This window comes from Anser anser (genome assembly GCF_964211835.1).
Source record: "Anser anser genome assembly, chromosome: 1".
Lineage (NCBI taxonomy): Eukaryota > Metazoa > Chordata > Aves > Anseriformes > Anatidae > Anser > Anser anser.
Genome location: NC_139720.1, coordinates 90,711,665 through 90,729,591, shown reverse-complemented (window position 1 = coordinate 90,729,591; position 17,927 = coordinate 90,711,665). Strand labels below are relative to the sequence as shown.

At 40.9% G+C, this 17,927-nt stretch overlaps 1 protein-coding gene and 1 long non-coding RNA gene across 2 annotated transcripts; one reads left to right on the top strand and one right to left on the bottom strand.

Moving 5' to 3' along the window:
• The first annotated feature begins 2,900 nt into the window (after positions 1-2,900).
• Positions 2,901-9,502, top strand: LOC310900066 (uncharacterized protein C3orf38 homolog). The gene is made up of 3 exons (XM_083837377.1): positions 2,901-3,233; positions 4,888-5,108; positions 8,101-9,502. The coding sequence occupies exons 1-3, from the start codon at positions 3,101-3,103 to the stop codon at positions 8,674-8,676; spliced, it is 930 nt and encodes a 309-aa protein (XP_083693503.1). The 5' UTR covers positions 2,901-3,100; the 3' UTR covers positions 8,677-9,502.
• On the bottom strand, positions 9,301-17,205 carry LOC310900081. The gene is made up of 2 exons (XR_014584815.1): positions 13,285-17,205; positions 9,301-13,178 (listed from the first exon to the last, which is right to left on the bottom strand). It is a non-coding gene; the product is annotated as an uncharacterized lncRNA (long non-coding RNA).
• Positions 17,206-17,927: the final 722 nt, after the last annotated feature.

Here is a 17,927-nt window from a genome sequence, read left to right as displayed (position 1 = left end):
AAATGCTTTTCTTGGACACCACCATTTGTTTATACCACGTGTTCTGAATACACACTTGAGAGATCTGGAAGATTGAGTTCTAATGTAGGTGAATATTAGGTCACCTAACGCCTATCAAAAGTACATTAAATTGACTTGAAGTAGCAAGGGGGTTGTAACACTTTTGTTTTCAGTAATGATTTTACTTCAAAAGACACTGTATTTTCTTTAAACTGTTCTCGAATACCTGTTGGTATTCTCAGATAGGTGCGGTATAAAGCAACTTTAATTAGGAGCAGAAAGATACTTTAAATGTGTGTGGGATAATTCTACATGCTTTTTTAGGATTCCTTAGGATGTTGAGTATCCTATTACTAAGCCTGCAACTTTTAGGGCTGAAAAAAGGTTCCAAGTCCAGAATCGAAAGGTTTTGTCCCAGCCATTAAGCATTGTGATATAATGGGAAATAATTCATAGGGATATATCACTTTGATTCAATAAACACTGAAGTACATGTGTAATGTAAGCATGCAAATTTCTTAAAGTCACCTGAAGTTACATATGAACATGGGAGCTTTGCTGGATCAAAGTTTGTGCATTTTCATTGCTGATAATTATATTTTAACAATGTTCCTTCAGGTGGCTTTAACTCGGATTTAAACCTTCCTTTTAAGATCGTCTATTCTAACCTGGTTACAGTTCACTGCAGAGATCATGCCAGTTCAAATTTTCAAGGAGTTGCCGCTTGGTAGGCACCTTTAATGGAAAAAATAAAAATTGAAAGTGGTCATATCTGTGTGGGAAAGGTCACTGGTACTTTGGTTATTTAGCCATATTCATTGAAACTATATAAATTGTATAGTTTGGATAATTTATAACATTAAACTTTGTGATTTTTAATATCACATTGGAGGTTCAGCTGTACTCATTTCTTTTGTTGTTTAACACCAGTGGTATGGACAAAAGACTCAAAGAGGGTGGTAGTGTTACTATTTTCTTAATTTATTTGGTACTGTATAACACCTTTCTGATTAAATGCAGCATATGCATTTTGGGACTCTGTTAATTTGTAAAAGCTGTTACAGGTTCAGCAAGAAAGGAAATTTGTGCTTCCTTGTTGAATGTTAAATTATTTTACTTTGCATTTTATATAAGAGTACAAATTAAAACTGAGCCATCAAACTGCAATAAATCAACGGTAGTGTTTCATTTTAAAAACTTTTTTGTACTGTACATAGGTTTGTTCAATAAAACATTGTCTTTGTTGTTGATAGAAATTGATCTTGTCCTTTGGGGAATCACTCTGAAAATACTGCTGCAATGTTTCTAAGTTACTGTGTAATGTGTGTGTAATTGCTTATCACCTGTTTGAAGCTGCCAGCTCTTGTTGTTCCAGGTGCGCAGGTATTCAGATTTTAATAGACTAGGTCTATTCAAGAATTTCCAAGAATATCAAAGATGACCAAGGAAATTAAAACAGACTACTGGTTCTGGGAAGATGGGGATCTCTAAGTCACTATTTATTTAAATAAGTCTTCAAGAAGTCACAGTATTACAAGTTCTTTAAAACTGCTAATTGCTGAAGAGGGAAGCATGTCTGTGTGAGAGGGAGAGGATTAGCTGTTTCTGGTCATCAGTCTGAAAGGCATGCTACTGCAGAAAAAGCTTCAATCAGTGGTTGAACCATATTAGACACGAAGCAACCCACTTCTTGGGTTTGACTGGGCCTGATCACCTTCAAGAAGGTTTATTTAGTCAACTAAATACATGGGGAACAGGAATGAACTAGTGCATATAAGTAATTTACAGGTATCATGTATTGTCTGCCTGATGCACCCTGGCAGGGAATCAGTCAGGATGCATGGGCAAATGGGAGCCTGTTGAGTAATTGGCTTAGGATCTCCAGGAAGGAGGACTGGTTTTTGAAGTTTCTGACCTGGTGGGAGAGGGGTCACCCACTTAGCGTGCGTTAATGTCTATGTAGAGAATAGTGTAAGGTTGGCATGACAGATGGAAGTAGTAAAGCTCGGGAGGAATATATTAAAGCTTGCAAAGGAAATCTGCATGTGGTGTTTGAAGAAATCTGCGGACCAGTGTTCATTTTATTGTGGTGTCAAGGGGACAACATCGTCCCTTGGTGGACAGTGGCCTCAGAATGCTGAAGGGGTTAACCCCTCAGCTATTGTGCCAGTGCAAAGATCTCTGCTTTGAGTTGTCTGTTTTCCTCCATCATAAAACGGTTAAAATTCTTCAGTGGCTCTGTGCTACATGCACCAAATGCCTCTTGAGAGGGCTGCTTGGTGGGAATATACAGAGCTGAGCCTCAGCTGCTGCTGTTCATGAGCTTGTTTGCTTCTGGTAACGCTGCTGCTAATGGGGTTGGTAACTTCTGGTGCGATGCATGCCTTTCTGTTGCTGTGTTGTCTCTTCCATTGAATGCTGTAGTCCAGAGATATAGGCAGCCTAGTCGCTTTTTCTTCAGCTTCAGAAAAGTTCAGAACTGTCCTCTGGAAATGCTGGCTTGTTTATTATTCGCTGTCCTGTAAATTCTTTGTGGGTTTTGATGTCAGGTTATGACTGTCCTCTGCAAAACGGTGACTTCTGTGTAACCTTGACTGCAAACTTGCTTTAATTTTCTATGTTGTCTAATCTTGACAAGGCCCTTGCCAAAAAAAAAAAAAAAAGTTTGGCATAAGGGCAAAGGTTCTCAAATCTGCAGTACTATGGCACGTGCACATTGCAGGTGAAATGTTTACCAAAATGGGAATGTATATACTATGTATGTATAAGGTACTTGGTAAATTCATTGCCGCGTGTGGTAGTGTACAAGCTGTCAGTGTTAATGGATTTTGTTTTAATTCCTTTGGCACGCTAATATTTCGGGCAGCAGTAAGTTAATGGGCTCAGCTACCTGCTCAGCGGAAGGCTCACGGTGCTGCCGGGCGGAACTCGAGTGCCAGTCGTTGTTTCCACCCGGCGCCTAGGGGCCAACGGCCGGGGCGGCGCTGGGGGACGGCGTGGGGCGCCGTACCGGAAGCGGCCGTCGCTAGGGCCCGCCGTCGCTAAGGGCCCGAGCCGGGGCGGCGGCGGCGGCGGGGCCTGGTGCGGGCCGGGCCTGGCCATGGCCTCGGCGGGGCTGAGCGAGCGGGAGCAGGCCGGGTGCCGCCAGCTGCTCGAGCTGCTCGGCACCGAGGAGCTGATGGCGCTGACGGACACCATCACCAACCGCCTGGTCCACCCGGAGAACCGCCAAGGTGCCCGCAGCCCCTGCCCGGGCCGGCGGCGGTGGGGGGGAGGGTGTGGGGGGGTGGAGCTGGGCGCCGGCGGGTTGCGGCCCTCCGTGCCCCTCCGGCCGGCCGCTTCGGGCCTGGCCCTGCCTGCTTTCTCCTCGGGTGGGAGGAGGTCCGCAGGGGCAGCGCCGGGGCTGGCTGCGGCCGTGCTCTGTTTGCGCCTGGGAGCCTGATGTTCAGATCTAATTCATGAAACTGAAATCTGTGTGTGCGTCACTTGAAGGCTGCTCAGTGCGGTGCCCTGTAACGTGCTCATCCAGAAACCTTGCGTGTGTTTCTTTTGCGATGTAACTCAAACCAGTAAGATTTGCCAAACGTGTTTCTTCAAAAGTTCACATGCCAGTAGTTTTTTTCCTCACGTTTTATCTACTTCTGTAGTTGTTATAGGGTAAAATAAAAGACAAAATAATTCTGTACTTCAGCTCGTAGCCTTTTCACATTTATGTAGTTTTAATATATGTGATGTTAATTGTCTCACCTCAGTTTAGGTGAGAACTGGCTGCCACAACTACCTTAAAACTGAATGTCAGCTTGTCTTCCTAATTTTGCTACGGAGTCTCACAGCTGGACATTTCTGAAAGTTACATTTCAGTGCACCATCGTTGTATTATTAAGTGTGATGTTTCTTATGAACCTGAGATTATAAATATGATTAGTACAGAGGTAGAACAGATTCGATTCCATTTCCATCATCCTTCAGGAGCGCAGAGGGAACCTCCTTTTCACAAACAATTAAGCATTGTCTAAAAAACTGTGAACTTCTTGTGCTAGAATTGTTGTTCAGCATGTGAGAAATCAGAGGTTACCTCTCCACATTTCTTTTAATTTTCTGTTCCCGGAAAACATCTGAATACTGGCACATTCTTCAAAATAGCAATGTTTTCTGGCCAGATCACATAAACTACCCATTTGATACAGAAACTAAGATTCAAATTCCGTACTCAGAAGAACAATAACATTTGACTGGTTCTTCTTCCTCTGTGTAATCTTGCCTTCAAGAAGACAGGTAGATGGTTTATTAAAAAATATTCCAGAGCTCTTCAAATGGAGAAAGAAATTAAATTTAGCTTCTGTTAGTGAAGGTGCTGTATGGCAGCTGGAAGCCCTAGATAGTTTCATGTTACAGTCAAATCAACTTATTTTGAAGTGAAGGCTAGTTGTCTCTCTGGAATTATGAGTGAAATGCATTGTGTACAAGAATCCTTATACTTCTGGAGGCACTTGGAGTTTCTAAAGAACCTGAAAATCTCAGCCTACTTGAAGAATATTCATAATTTCATTTGGAAGAAAAAGGTGCATCCTTTTCATCAAACTCATATAATACATGGTTCCAAACAGTCCTTGATTCTGGTAGTAGGGATTATAAGGTAGCTAGCTCTTCAGTAAAAACACCACTGGTTCTTAAACATGTTTGGAAGGCTTCAGCTGTATACTGTGTCTAATGTGACTTACAACTAGTTATTTAAGATTTCAGTTTAAAAATCTATGTGTAACCATTTGCATTTCACTTAGGGTTGTGTTTTGTTAGTAGGTGCTGTTCAGGAGCAGAAGAAATAGCAGAGGTTTGCAGTTTGTTGGTGAGAGAAGTAACTGTTAACTTCCTTTTCTTCCCTTGCAGAAGCCATTAGTGCCATTTTGGTTTACAGCCAAAACGTAGAAGAACTTTTGAAACGAAGAAAAGTCTATCGAGAAACAATTTTTAAATATTTGGCAGTACAAGGAATCGCAGTGCCTCCTTCCTCTGAGAAACATCAACTCATTGCTTATGTAAAGCAGTACTGGGACGGGAAGCTCCCGTCGAATGACTTGGAGTCAGGGGAGAGAAAAACACACGCAGAGGTGAGTGCTACTTTCTGAAAGACCCGTGGATGCTTAGCTTGGCTTTTGCAGAATAACTAGTGTAAATGTTGTAATCTATGTCCAGAAGGAGGCTTTTCATGTGCTTAAAAAGATACTGAATCTCTTTTCCTGTTTTTTATTTTTGTTTAATTACACCATTTATAGGTGTCTGGGCAAGCACGTTGCTTGCAGAGCATAGTCTTCTGCTCTGTCTTGCAAAGCATATTAATGCATTTGAACTCAATGTGAAGTCTTCACACTTTTAATTTTTAAATTGTACTGGAATGGGGTGTATTGACAGATAATTCTGTGGATTTGAGGACAACTAAAACCAATGTAAATGGTACGGAAGTCCTGCATAGTCCCTTGTCAGTTTTCAATGCGATGGATGTTCTCAGAAATTTTATGATGGGCCTGGGATTTTCAGTCTTCGCCCAGCCGCGCCAGGTACCATCGGTGCCATCAGCGGGGCGCATCCCGGTGTGGAGCAAAGAGACGCTATCAGGAGCAGATCGCTGGGTGAAAGATCTGGCAGCGGGGTCTAAAATGCCGTGGGGGAGGGAGGGAACAGAGAGAAAACTGCTTTCTTTGGAAGGGCCCTTGGTCCATTTCTGTAGACAATGCAATCAAAATAGCTCTGTCTGTAAGCTCTGCTCCTTATGTCTTGCAGTTAATAGGGTGCAGAATAAATTTTTGAGGATTTTCATGTCGTTGAAATGTAAAGTCTGTAGCAGTGCCAGCTCCATGTCATTTTTTACTTGATCTTAGTAACACTTAATGTTGTGAAACTAAGTATGTTTTGGCTATTACAGGTTATTTTGAAGCTCAAAATAATGACATGCAGCAAAATCGCTGTGGTGTAATGAACTTTGAGCATTTTATTATTCCTGGATCTTTACCATGAAGTTCTAAATAGCCTTCCTCTTTCAGCTATTGTATGCCAGAGACATAATGGGCAACAGCCCCACCAGCTGGACTGCTGGCGCTCTGTAGCTGCTGATAGTTTAATGCAGCTCTCTCTCTCTGAGGGATTAACTGATTTAAATTATGTTTTAGCTGAGAATTGCTTTTAAAACAATAATTTGTCTGCGTGTTTGGAAAAAAAAATGCTCTTGCAAGAACACTTTCTAATTACTCACCAATGGTGAAGTTTTGTGATTGAAGGTAAGTAAATTAAATTCTCCAAAGTACTTAAAGACAGCTGTTTTTAATTCATTTTAATTTATTAAATTAAATTTAATTTATTAAATTTGTTATTTATTTAATGTATTAAATTTAATTTAATTTTAATTGTTTAAATTCAGCTGTTTTACTTATCATATACATCTTACTTTGTCTTTGTTTTCTCTTAATTCTTGTGACCCTCACCATTTTGAAGACACAGGTAGCAGCAACCTACATAACAGAATTAGGAATTAATTAAAGCTTGCTTTTGAACAACTGCAGAATTTCCATATAGAAGCCTCCCAACTTTTCATACTTAATTCTAGGAATAGGTTTTGATCAAAACAACTGTACATTCAGTTTTTGTTCAAAAACCTTTTCACCTTCCAGTTGTAGAGACACATGACCTCCACTGGAAAGTTTGAGTGATTTCTCTTGAGTAAAAAGTGATTCCGATTGTAAACAAACAAACAAAAAACAGAGGATAAGTGAACTACATACGTGTAGAAATTAAAAAGACCAACACTTGAGCACCTGATTTGTGCCTTTGTTACAGTGACGCTTCCTTTGGAAAGAAGTGTCTTCTAAACCAAATGTGTTTTTATAACCGACTTAAAAACCTTTCTTAAATATTTAATTGCAAAGCGATTAGTTTCCTGACAGTTTATGCCTAATTTTTGCTGTTCCTCTACATGGGGATGTAGACATAACAAGAAGGACTGCAAGGAGTAGACTTTTTTTAGCTTGATCCATAATAGTGTTTAAAAAATACATTATGCAGTTCATATTTATTGATATAACTCTTGGACTGATTGGCCACCCTCTTTTGTATGGATTTAAGTAACATGATCGTTGGTTCCTAACTGATGCTTGTTTGTGCTACTTGCTGTGCATTTGGCTTCAAAATTTTACACCCATCACTCTTAGTTGAATTCCGGCCTTCTTGTATTAGAAATAGGCTGAAGGCTACAAACGTCATCTTTTGGATGATTTCGGCGGTTTTACTGGCACACAGTAAATGCTGAATTCAGGCATGTGATCTGGTGAGAAAGTTCTGGAATGCATTAATCCTTTGAATTTCAGTTCTGCTTGGATTGGTTGTATGTTTTGTTAGCGTATTATGCCGTCATGGCTGAAATACCCCATGAATCAGAAGTATTCTGTCAGTTTCAGGTGTTAGGTGGCCGATTCAAAAGGTGATTTCCCTGTAAGTACTTTTTGTTCTTATCGGCTGTATGAAGGTGCAGAGTACGCCACAATTTGCAAGCTTAAAAGGTAGGAAAAAAGAAGAGACTGAAGGCAAGATAAAAGAGGGGGAAAAAAAAAGCATACTTGCTAATTTGTAGGCACTTCATATTGAATTGGTATCCTTTAATATGAGATTAACTTTTAAGTATGGCTCTGTATCCTTCTTTTTCTGTAACTTCTTTTGGAAATGTGAAGGCCAGTGTACTTTTTACACAGAAAAATTTTCTCTTAGTGTGAGAATTCTGGTCTCACAGAAATTGTTTAAAAATACTTCCCCTGCCAAAGGGGGAGAACCAGGATTTGCCTCTGAGATTATAATTGCAGACCAAGACGAAACTGAAGGACTGTTCTAACTGTATTTCAAAGAACCTACTCTGATTCTCTAGTTGTTAGATAATTATGATCTTAAAAATACAATGAGATTTTACTGCATTGTTTTTCTTCCTTTCCGTCTCAGAACATTTGAAGGAGACATAGAATGTTTAAAAGAAGAATTTAAATGAATTTTAGGCTGTTCTAACTGATGAACTCACATGTTAAGGCTAAATAGTTCTAAGAAAAAAAATCTTCTTGATTGCAGAGTCATGAAGAGAGATCCAAGTCACCACAAGATGATGTTCATTATCTAGGAGAAGAATTCTGCCAATGGTTCTTTGAACTCCTGAATTCTCAACATCCTTTGGGAGTTAAATCTGAAGAAAAATGGGGACCACAGCATTTCTGGGAGGATGCCAAACTGAAGTTCTGTTACAACACGTTAGAAAAAAACATGGAAGAATATGTTGGTGCAGAAATGGTGAGCCTTCGTCTGCTCTCGTTGGTTAAAGAAGAATATCTTCTGTTCAACCCCAATTTGAATGCTGATGGACTGAAATGTGTCATGTCTCGGCATGGGTTAGTACTGGTAGCAGTGGCTGGCACGGTACATAGAGGCAACGTTTGTTTGGGCATCTTTGAACAAATTTTTGGACTCATTAGTTGTCCGATCAGGGGGAATACCTGGAAAATAAAAATTGTGAGTCTTAAAATCGTTGGACAGAATGCTCTGGAGCCTGGAGTGCAAATTGAAAAACCCTCCATAAAATACGAGTCAAACCAACTGCAGGAACTGTATGATGGGAAAGAACTGGCTGTGTTTGAACCTCATAAATTCTGAGCAGTTCTTCCACAACTGAGGGACTGGGGGGTGGGGGTGGGGAGCCTACAGCACTTGTGCGTGGTTGAATATTGAAATGATTGCAGCCATGCGATGTTGTCTCTTTCTTGAGTCAGATTTGCCTGATGACAAACACAGATGAAGAGTCTGAAGTATTTATACAGGTGATGCTTTCAGGCACCTTTCCAACAGCCAACAAACTTTTCAAAATATTACTTGAGATTACTTTAGGTTACTACTCACTAAAGTTAGGAATGAAATTACTTTGGTTATTCTTGCTTACAGAACATGGGTTATATTTGAATATGGGAAGGCTGCGGTGTATAATGATCTGGATGACCTGGAGCTCACAAGTTGTAGGTTGCTTCTCCTCGGGAAACCAGTTTAAACTCCTGAGTTGTAACAGAAAGTCATTGCTTCTGGCTTTTTGAAATTGGGCCTGGTGAATGTCTAAAAAGTCTAATGTCTTCTGAAAGTCCCGAGAAAACCATCTGCTCTTTTGGGAGTTTTTGGAGGGAACACGCAAAATACTGTGAATGGACATTGCTGCCTTTTATGTTCTGAACGTGGTTTCTTCACTAACCAGTAGTAGTAATTTAATGGGACGATGCAGGGAAGTTAGCATTGTTTAATTCTGTTCTGTTTAAGTTAAAAGCTTTCCTTTCTCTTACTTTACAATTCCAGCTTTGAGATGGTTTTCCAGTATTCCATTTCTAGCACTGACTCTCTTAGATCAAATAGTTGATTCCGTGACTTACAACAACACTGTCTGAACCAAATGCTGTGATAATTATTTTGTATATACATACAACAGAGATTAATATAATAATTGTGATTTTTGTATATTTTCTCAAAATAGGAGCTTTGTCTACTCCTGGATGCTTTATTACCTTGACTAGAAGTCAATTTGTTAACGGTGGGAGTTTACAACAAGAGGTGATATAAATAAATAATCCAAATACCACTTCCTAGCATTAATAATTAGCATTGTAGAACGTGACTACTTTTTACAGTTCTTTTTTTTTATTATTATAAGTTATTAATGGTAAAACCAGATAAAAAATCCTTCTCTAACATTTTGCTTGGATTGCTTGGGAATTTTGTTTTAATTTTGTAGCTTCACCAGTACAAGTAGTGAAAAGGGAAACGTTCCCTGTAACATGGGAAGAGTTCTTTTGTTTTTCTGACAAACACATCAAGACAAATGGTAAAATTCTGTGTGGATGAGGAGGGAAACAAGAAAGTTCAGGTACATGATATACCAGGAAGTACCCCAAACTGTTTTACGAACAGTCTGATTCTAAAGTTCTCTTTAGCAAACAAACAAACAAACAAAAAAAACTATAATGATTTCTAAGCAAAAGTTCAAATACTGTGTGTTGGAATGTGCTTTCTCAATATACAATTGAGGTATGACTTCGTCAGCTACTAGTTAATAATAAATAAACATCAACCTACATTTAAAATATTGGAAGAAGCAGTTGCCTCGTGTGTTGAGAACTGCATTCCTTTTAAGATGAGGACAGAAGCCTGCTGAAGGGCCTAACCGGGCACTTTTTCAACATTCCGCATGCAGATCTGTGGTTCAACAACATGTTTCGCCTTTTGCAGAAGTGCCATTTGTAACCGGCACTGTAACTACTACTTTAGCCAGGGTGTTAAATCTGAACACGCCTAAGGGTGTAGTGTTATTCCTGCAAGTTGCTTTGGTGTGGGCTGTCCCCTTCCTCTGTTCAGATGTGTCCTTGCATCCTTGTATCAGCATTAACGACAGTGCTAACTCTGAACGAGAGGGAGTGGGGACTGATCCCAGGGGAAACTAACATCCTTGGAAACTCTTCTGGCTGATGAGCTCCGTAACAAGGCTGGCCACATGGGTGCTAGTGCCAGCACAAGGAACACAGATGAGAATTTTGTTTTGTGGTGCCACCCTGAACTTCTCTGGAATTAAACAAGTGATCAAACACCAGCCTTAGTTGATTCTTACATTCAAAATGTTCATTCTCGGTTACTTCGAAGTAATGAATGTGCGGAGAATTGTGCTCAATCAGCTTTTTACTAAAGCTTGTTGCTAATGAACTTTTTCTTACTCTTTCAGTTCTCGTACCCATAGGATGCAAAAAGTTTTGGGTTGTACTGTCACAGCCTTGTGACCACTGTCTGTAAATTCCTGTTCTGTTGGGGAGGTGGAGTAGGTGCTGTGTAATTCACTGGTGAGACCTGGTAGTGCTGTTGCTGCTCTTCTGGTGTTGATCAGGCTGGTAAGAACCCGCATAAACAACATCTAGATAGCAGCGGTTATCCCAGGTTGCTGCCTTAAATCACTTAGACCAGATCAGAGTCTGCTCTTTACAGCCTCACCACCTCAGGTTGTAGGGCAGACGGAGAGGTGATGCTGCATTTGCTCCTTCAGGTTTCGTGTGCGTAGAAGCATGCTTGTTTCATGCCCCGGGAGAGTTGTCAGGTCATGGTTGTGCTGCTGCATAGCAGGATGTCACAGGTACTTTTCTGTTCTGATTATTATTTACATTCGTGTCCTTAGTGAGAGTTCAGAATTCTTTTTAAGCGTAGAAAACCACTAACTGCAGGTAAATTCGAGCAGCTACTTTTACTTTAACCTGGACTTTAAGGAATAAGGACTTGTGTAAATGGAGTACAGCTGAAAACCTTTACTTGAAATATTTATCTAGGTGATTTTGTCATGTGCTCCAGATGCTGTTGTTCAGTGATGAAGTAACTTTTACAGCTGGTTTGCCTTTGGGAGCCAGTGACCATTTTAGTTGCATTTAGAAGAATCAGAAAAACATAAATGAAGGTTCTTTAAAACTGTATTCATCAGTTTTCCCCTGTATCACTATTTAGTCAAGGCTCGAGAAATATTTTCAGTAACATTTTCATATGTCTATCACTACGACTTAAACTGAAATGCTGCTAAATTAACATTTCCTAGATCTGTCTCCGAACAGTAATGTGATAGTAGGCAAAACAATGGCTTGCAACAAAGCATGCAAACCTTGCTGGATTATATAATTGTTCAACAGTGGAAATCATAGCTGTCTGTTGTAGTCAGCCACACCAGACTGATCTAATTTTTTTGTCTCTAAAGTAGGAAGCTTGCTTGCTAAAGCAATGTATGAGCAGAACCTCTGTGGTTATGCAGACCTTACTGCAGGTTATGCTGTGTAGGTTTGGCTGTGTTTACTCTCATACAGAAAGAAGAAAGGTAAATCACAAGGAGACCTTACACAGAGTATCAAACAAGTTGTGACTTGTGTCTGTGGTCTACATACCATGGGCAGGGACACCTCGCACTAGACCAAGTTGCTCAAAGCCCCATCCAACCTGGCCATAAAAAGATCAGAAGTTGAAGTACGTGCTGCTATAGGTGGTGAGGGGAAGCAGATGTTTGAAGGAGAACCAGCTGCTGAGTTGTTTGACCAGATTATCTGTTGTGGTTTTTTTCAGAACAGGCTGTGGGAAACTGTCTTAATGCAGTACACCTCGTAGGCATGGATTTAATGCTTTTCAAATAGTATGAATTTGACTTTATTGGTAACATCTTCAGTGACTTTTTTGGGCAGTTGGAACACTTTGCATAAATCAAGTGCTGTGTTTTCTGGTCTGTAGTTGAAAACTGATTTAGTACAAATTATATAATTGTTTTGTGACAGCAACAAATCTAAAGATGGTGATGGTCAAATGTGTATCCTACCGAGTGATGTGCTGCATTAACTAGTCGCAGAAGAAATCTTCATGTTAGAAAACATGAAAGAAGATTGCAGCAGCAAAACGGTATGTTTGCAGAGTGCTATAGGCTTACCCTGTCTGTATATTTTATTAGATGTGGAGGTCAAACATTACATATGATGTGCAAATGCTGCTGCCTTGCCGGCATGACATTGCTGGGAACTGCAGTGTTTTCTTGTACCACTCTTTAGGCATCACCTGCTGCAACTTTTTTTAGCTTGTGATTGATTTCTTGATCTTGTCAAACTGAATTGAAGCAGACAGGTTTGACTGTTACGTATGAAGAACGGGAGGAGAAGAATGCTTGCTTCAAATACGGATTTTTCTCTGCTTCCCAATTATTTTGGACAAATTGCACATACTTTTGACAAATCGGGTTTAAAAAGTCAGGTATATTTATTAGAGTGGAATCTAACGATGGGGGAAGTAATGCTGTGTTCTTGTTAGTTATTTCCTCTAATGCATGCTTATATTTGAAATTCAGTGTTGAGTACTGCAAGAGTATGAGTGGCCTAAGCAGCTAAATAAAGCATTCCAGGTGAGGAGTTCTAGTATTCCTTTATTCTGCTTTTATTTTATTTAATTCTATTCTAATTGTCTTCATTTTGGACGCAAATTTTCCATGTTTCCCTGTCACGAGACCCTTCTGATGCTTTTTTGCATTGCTTACTGTTTCTTGCAGTCCCTTATCTGTCTTGATAGTTGGTGCTTTTTCCTGTGTTTGAGAAGGGTGAATTCTGCAAGGCAGTCAAGTTCTGTAAAAAGAGAAATATAGGCTTTCAGTAAAGAGGGAGCAAATGTCGCAGGACTTCAGCTCATGCTATATATGTCAGTGTTGAAAAGATTTTTTTAGAGACTTACTGCAGCTTGGAAGTTTCTTTTCCAGAAAACCAAGCCAACAAGTTAAACGTATTGTTTCTCGCACAGCTTGAAATCAACAGGAGCGGCTATAAACAAATATTTTCTCAAAATAAATTTAATTCTAAACTGTCAGGCTCTAGCCTTGAGTCTGATGTACTCAGCAACCCAGAACATATGGCTGTCCTACCTTCTGGTTGACTTTCAGCTTGTGACTGACATAAATTAAAGGCGCTCTCTGCAAAGGTTAATTAGCGTGTGTTACCTAAGTAAACCTGGTTTGGGCAGTGATGCCAGTCAATGGCAAAGAATCCTCTTTTTCTTACTCGTTCTCAGCCGTTAGTACTAGAAAAGAATGACCTCTTGTAACTAACTGTAGGGTTAAACAGTGCTGTAATCATCCCTGACCTAGCTCCGGGAAATCCAGGGGCTTGATTTAGTCGGGCTCCTCTCAGCAGGCATAATAGCATTTTGGTGACATCTGGTGGCAGATTCATTGTTTGCCTGTAGTTAGTACACTTCATTAAATCCGTGCAGCGATACAGGCACAGCCACCCATGGCTTGCTGTGGAGAAGGAAGAGGCGTTTCTTCCCTAAACGCAGTGCCTGTTTTATCCCTTCCCCTTGGGGCAATTTAGATACCCGACATTACCTGTGGCTCCCTTGCCTTGATCAAAGGGAAGGCTCGAAGGCAATTCTTTAGCCCTTGATAAGGATCTTAAGGATGTTTTGAAGTTTTCAGCCCATCAGCGATGCCAAGCTGTGATACTCAGGAAACCTGTTGTTCTAGGGTTGCAGAGGGAAGCATTATGGTGAATAGAAGGCTTCCCTGCAAGAAAATTTCAATTGCCTTGTCAGGTATCTGTTACCCTCGTTTTGTTTTGGTTTTATTGTTGTTTTTCAGACTGCCTTCCTCAAGTGCCTGTGATCCTGAAGGCAGCACAGCTGCTCTTTCGTAATACTGCATGTGACTGCAAATCTTAATCACCTCTCAGATCCATGGGGAAGAAGATAGCCCTCAATCAGAGGTAGTCTGTAGCCCTCTGCGCTGTGCTGTGTTCAGTGCTCCTTCTGTTTTTTCAGATTTCTCAGTCCTTACTGAACATGCTAAGAAAACAGATCCAATATGCTAGAAATTATATTTGAGCAGAGAAGTTAGATAATCCCAGTCCATTGCATTTTGCAGAGCAGAATGAGGAGAGACTTCCGACCTCCTGTGATAAATTTACGGAAAGAATGAAAACACAAATTACTGGGATTGTTGTCAACAGTAATTGCCCTGTGAATGTCTCTTTAGAGACATAGATTTGAGCAAAGTGGAGTTTTTGGTGATGCTCTTATTTGTATGGAGAGGTAATGGTTCAAGTGGCGTTGGCTTCAGTTGTACAATTGCAGTAAAAAGCATCTAGAAGTCCACTGTCATCAGTTAAAGCTGCTGTAGCTGTTTTTCATGTAAGCAGTTGCTGAGCTTGCCAGGCAGGTTTATGTAGCTTCAAAAGAGAAGGGAGGCTGGAGTACAGCCTCAGGACAGATCCCTTGATTCTGCACTTTGGTCTGGTTGGCCTCTGCTCTGGGAGAGGCAGGCATCTGGTGGAAAGAGCAACGGACATGTAATTCGTGCATACCCGCCTGTTCTCTGCGCTGCAAGGGAATAAGATCGTGGTGTATGTGCAGCAGTAAATCACTCACTTAGAAACCAGTAAAAGCCCAAGCTTCTCATCTAAATGAGGTTTTGGTGCCCTGCCAGTGTTTTCCCACGAGATTAGCGAGAGAAAGGAAATGGTGATTTTTAATAACTGTGATTTAACAAAATAAAAGAAAGGCTCTTCTTTTATCTCAGAGCTTTCTCCCTCTGCCGCAAGCCCAGTGGATTGCCTGAGAAACTCAAAAAGGAAAAGAAAAAAAAAAAAGTGCAGTTATGTCTTTAAAAATGGGCAGGAGCCGCTTTCATGTGAGGAATGAGTGAGTAGATGGGGCTCCTCAGCTGGGAGAGGTGATGGCAGAAAGGGGAACGCGATAAACCCACGGGCGACAGGGAACAGTAACTCTCCCCTCCTCTGATGTAAGAACTGAGGAACTGAGTAAACCTCGCATGCGGCAGATAGAAAACAATGAGGAGATGCTTCTTCCCACTTTGTTAAGTGTTGGAGAAGAGTGATCAACGTGTGTATTTTTTCTTTTCTTTTGATGTGTCACTTTTCCCACTTGTTTTCTTTACCTCTCATATCTGGTCAGATTGCAGTATCTCAGCCCTCAGGACAGGCAGTTTTGGTCTTCAGAGGTGTTGTGACTAGTTTGAGGAGTTGCTGTAGATGCTGTACATCCGTTCAACTGCAGAAAAAGGGGGAGGGAGGTGCTTCTGGGGTAAAAACAATAACAGATCATTGGCCTATGTATGACAGCCATCTTCTGCATGTTGGCATTTCCAGCTCCTTCCTCTTTCTCAAGTTATTCCTCAAAGATAATAGGGTGTGACCAGGTCTTATCCTGCTGTACAGAAAGCTTTAATCTCCTGCGGAGAAGCATGTCCTGTGGTCAGCGCAGATCCCATCACGTTGTGAATCTGCTCTTTGTATCACAGCCGAGGCACCACAAATTCCTTCTGTGAAATGCCAGTTGTAATTAAGGAGTAGTGAACATATGGATATTGGTGGAAGTTGATTCAGTTTGCACTGGAAGTATATAAAAAAATATCATAAGCTTTATTTAAGCGGCCTGTCTAACTCCAAGTGAGCCATTAAAATAGCCATAGAAATAATTCCAAAATAACAGGCCAAATTTTTGATCTTTCATCTCAGCAAATTGTTGAAGCTTGCAAGGGTATGGAAAAACTTGTTCTTACAAACTGTCGTGACAGCTATCGCAGCCCGTTGGTACCAAGAAGGCTATTTTAGCTACCCTTCTTTGTCCTGCTCTCGCCTGGCTAATGTGGGTGAGTGATGTGTTTAAATTTCTGCTGCCTCTCGCAGTTCTTGTCCTAGAGCAAACCATCTATGGTGCTCTGAGTGCCTCCAACGGAGGAAGCATTTTAGTTCAAGTCAAGTGGCTGCTTTAGAAGCAAATCTCTTGATTGCAGCCACACACACAATCAGCGTGCTTTCATTCATGTTACAGAGCACTCCTGGGGCATGTACTCTGGATCCCTTTTGGATGAAACCAATGTAGAGACATGCTGCAGCGCTGCACCTAAGGTGTGCTGCTCACTGCGAGGCATTCAGTCCACGGGACCAGCCTGGAGCTAGCTGGCAGCAAGCCCCCCAAATATACATATAATTTGTGTGCTGGTGGCACCTCAGCAACAGCTGTTTCATGCTCCTGTTGCACAGCGCTGTTTGCTAATATAAACACAGCTTAAGGGTGTTGAAAATGGTATTACAGCCTTCTTAGGACTAAATTAAATTAGTTTTCATTGTATTTCATTTTTAAAATGCGTGTGTGTGCGCGTATTTATATTTAACACATCTTTCTTTCACTTTCTAGCATTTCCCTCACTAGAATTAGATTTCAAATGCAGTAATTGTCAGTTCTTTTTTAACAGCAATAAGCATAAGACATCATGTCAGTTCTTGTTCATCTATTCCCTTTTCTTAGTTCATTAGTGTTATTTATTGCATGGCCAGATTCTGTGTGTTAATGAGTTCTTTTCAAATTTTGCGTTTTTTATTGAAATAAATTGATCCTTTTAATATCTCTTCAGTAATTATGGGTTTAGATGTATTTGCACAGTACCATAGCTCTAACAAGATTAGTGGTGAGAAAATCCCATTCTGAAGATTAGTGTGATGCATTGAGTTGAACTTTAGGATTTTACCCTGGTGTTTTCATTATGGAGGTTTATTCCGAGAAAACACTTTGTCTTCAGTTACTTGCTAGATGACATGCATCTGAAAAGCTCAGCTGAATAGCATTTTTTTTTTTTTTTGAAATTAGAAACTTCAGATCGTGACATGCAAATACTGGAAACACTTTAAAAGCCTGTCTGGGGCACATGTTGTCATGGCTGGGACAGGTTGATGGTGACTGAACTGCGAGGTCTCCCAGTCCCCCTTAGTGGCAGTCGCGTGGATCCTGGTTGGCGCCAGCTTCAGCAAGGGCCGTGCGATGTCTGCGCCCTTTTATGTCGCAGCTGTAGGGGCTGTGAAGACTGATTTTTACCTGTTTCACCTCGTGCACTTACTACTAAGGTAATGTAAAGGAACATGAAATGGGAACACAGTTGAAACCTGCCCAGTCAGCACCTGACGTTGTTGTGCAGTGCAGCGTCTGTTAGTTTTGCACCTCTGTAAAAGATGCACATGCAATAGGAGAAAATAAGCTGGGAATCTTTTAAGGTAAGGGCAAGTGTAGTTTGGGGTTGTGTGTTGTGGGCAAAAGTGTCTCACCTTGAGGAATTTTTTACGAAACTGAATGTACTGGCAGTTAACACAAAGTTCTAATCACTGACTTGGGTGTTGAGAAGAAAGAAAAAAAACAGTGAAGGAAGCCCCTTTCCTCCTCTCTCTTCCCCAGGGTCAATCAACTTCAGTCAAACACCCTGTCTGCCCCCTTCCTACTCTCCAAGTCCCTTGCTTTGGCCACGTGTCGCCCTCAGTCCCTCAGGGTCCCTACCCCGGTGTGGGTCACCTGTGTGCTATGGTCCCTCAGCT

What these genes read in the sequence shown, in the direction of transcription:
- LOC310900066 (XM_083837377.1), top strand. Translation starts at nt 3,101, where the DNA reads ATGGCCTCGGCGGGGCTGAGCGAGCGGGAGCAGGCCGGGTGCCGCCAG. An exon ending in CCACCCGGAGAACCGCCAAG is followed by an intron (nt 3,234 to 4,887) that starts GTGCCCGCAGCC and finishes CTTCCCTTGCAG; the next exon opens with AAGCCATTAGTGCCATTTTG. An exon ending in AGAGAAAAACACACGCAGAG is followed by an intron (nt 5,109 to 8,100) that starts GTGAGTGCTACT and finishes TCTTGATTGCAG; the next exon opens with AGTCATGAAGAGAGATCCAA.